This window comes from Cyprinodon variegatus, unplaced genomic scaffold (genome assembly GCF_000732505.1).
Source record: "Cyprinodon variegatus isolate N-32 unplaced genomic scaffold, C_variegatus-1.0 Scaffold7844, whole genome shotgun sequence".
Classification (NCBI taxonomy): Eukaryota; Metazoa; Chordata; class Actinopteri; order Cyprinodontiformes; family Cyprinodontidae; genus Cyprinodon; species Cyprinodon variegatus.
This window is the reverse complement of record NW_015158297.1, coordinates 1-1,163: the sequence shown is the minus strand read 5'-3', so window position 1 is coordinate 1,163 and position 1,163 is coordinate 1. Positions and strand designations below refer to the sequence as shown.

Sequence of the window (1,163 nt, the reverse complement as noted above, 5' to 3'; positions counted from 1 at the left end):
TGCTGGAGCAGTTCCAATGGTCTCAGATGCAGAAGCAGCCTCGGTTGCCTTTGCCATCTCTGCAGCCTTGCTCTCCATCTCCTCCATCCTCCGCTGTACCATCCGAGGCATCAGCTGCACATAGGTGCCCATCAAGCGATGGTTTGTGCGGATCAGCTTCCCAGCACAGCTGTCAACGCACCTCTCCTTAGAAACAAGAAAGTTAGCATAAATATTAGATTTTTATGAATAATCCATCTGCATTATACATTAAAATACTGAGATAATAATTGGCTCCAGGGTAACTCAGCTATTCTGTGGCAAAAAAAACACCATATTTGCAACAAGATGTTGACTTAGATGCAGTGTATTATGTTGGTTGGGGTGATTTGTTTTCAAGTACCTCATCCATTGTGAGGTTTCTGTAGTTGAAGTTGCTTGTGCAGCGCTGGAAGCAGATCTCAGTCATGCGGTTGTAAACCAGCAGGAAATCCCGCAGCTGGAAGAGATCCAGTTTATAAGAATCATCACCACTTTTAATACTTAAACAGTGAGTTTAAAAGTGACTTACGTTTCTAAGCTGCGTGTCAGGATCCATCGTAATTCTCCTCGGTGGCGATTCACTGGTCTGCTAATGTGGAAACAAGCAGCCTGCACGCCAGATCTACGGAAGCTTTGAAATCCGGGTTTTAATAATTCCACATAAAATCGGACAGATGAAGCAAATAAACAGGAAGATAAAATTTACTTCTAATGTTACAAAATCTAAACAAACTGCTTGCATTTGATCATTAAGACGTAGGATTTAACATGGCATGACATTCACATGGAGGCCGCCATGTTTTGAAACAAAGATCGTCTCTGAGAAGAGTTCTCACTCTGAGACAGAAGTTTCAAACTCAATCCCATCAGTTTTCTTTCTTTTTTACTGACAGTTTTTTTTATGGCTACATAATGATTACATGATCATCAGTATTTGAAAAACGTTGAAAACAGAAGCTTTTGAAATAAACTTGATTTTAGCTGTAGTTTCTTTAGTCAATTAAAGTTTTTATTCAAAGGTAATCATTTGTTATGAATACCTTCTAAATTATGTTTTTAATGAACTTGCTAAATTCTAACTGAAGATCCCTCCCCTCAGTGTGTTTACTCCCATTGACTTCCACTGATTTTCAGTCATTTTT

General features: G+C 39.1%; 1 protein-coding gene across 1 annotated transcript; it reads right to left on the bottom strand.

Annotated features, from left to right (window-relative positions):
* Window positions 1-3: 3 nt before the first annotated feature.
* Window positions 4-831, bottom strand: timm10b (translocase of inner mitochondrial membrane 10 homolog B (yeast); the record flags this gene model as incomplete). The annotated part of the gene is made up of 3 exons (XM_015369741.1): window positions 551-831; window positions 383-478; window positions 4-186 (listed from the first exon to the last, which is right to left on the bottom strand). Coding segments are annotated over exons 1-3 (306 nt in total), but the record flags the coding sequence as incomplete, so codon positions are not given.
* Between the last annotated feature and the right edge of the window lie 332 nt (window positions 832-1,163).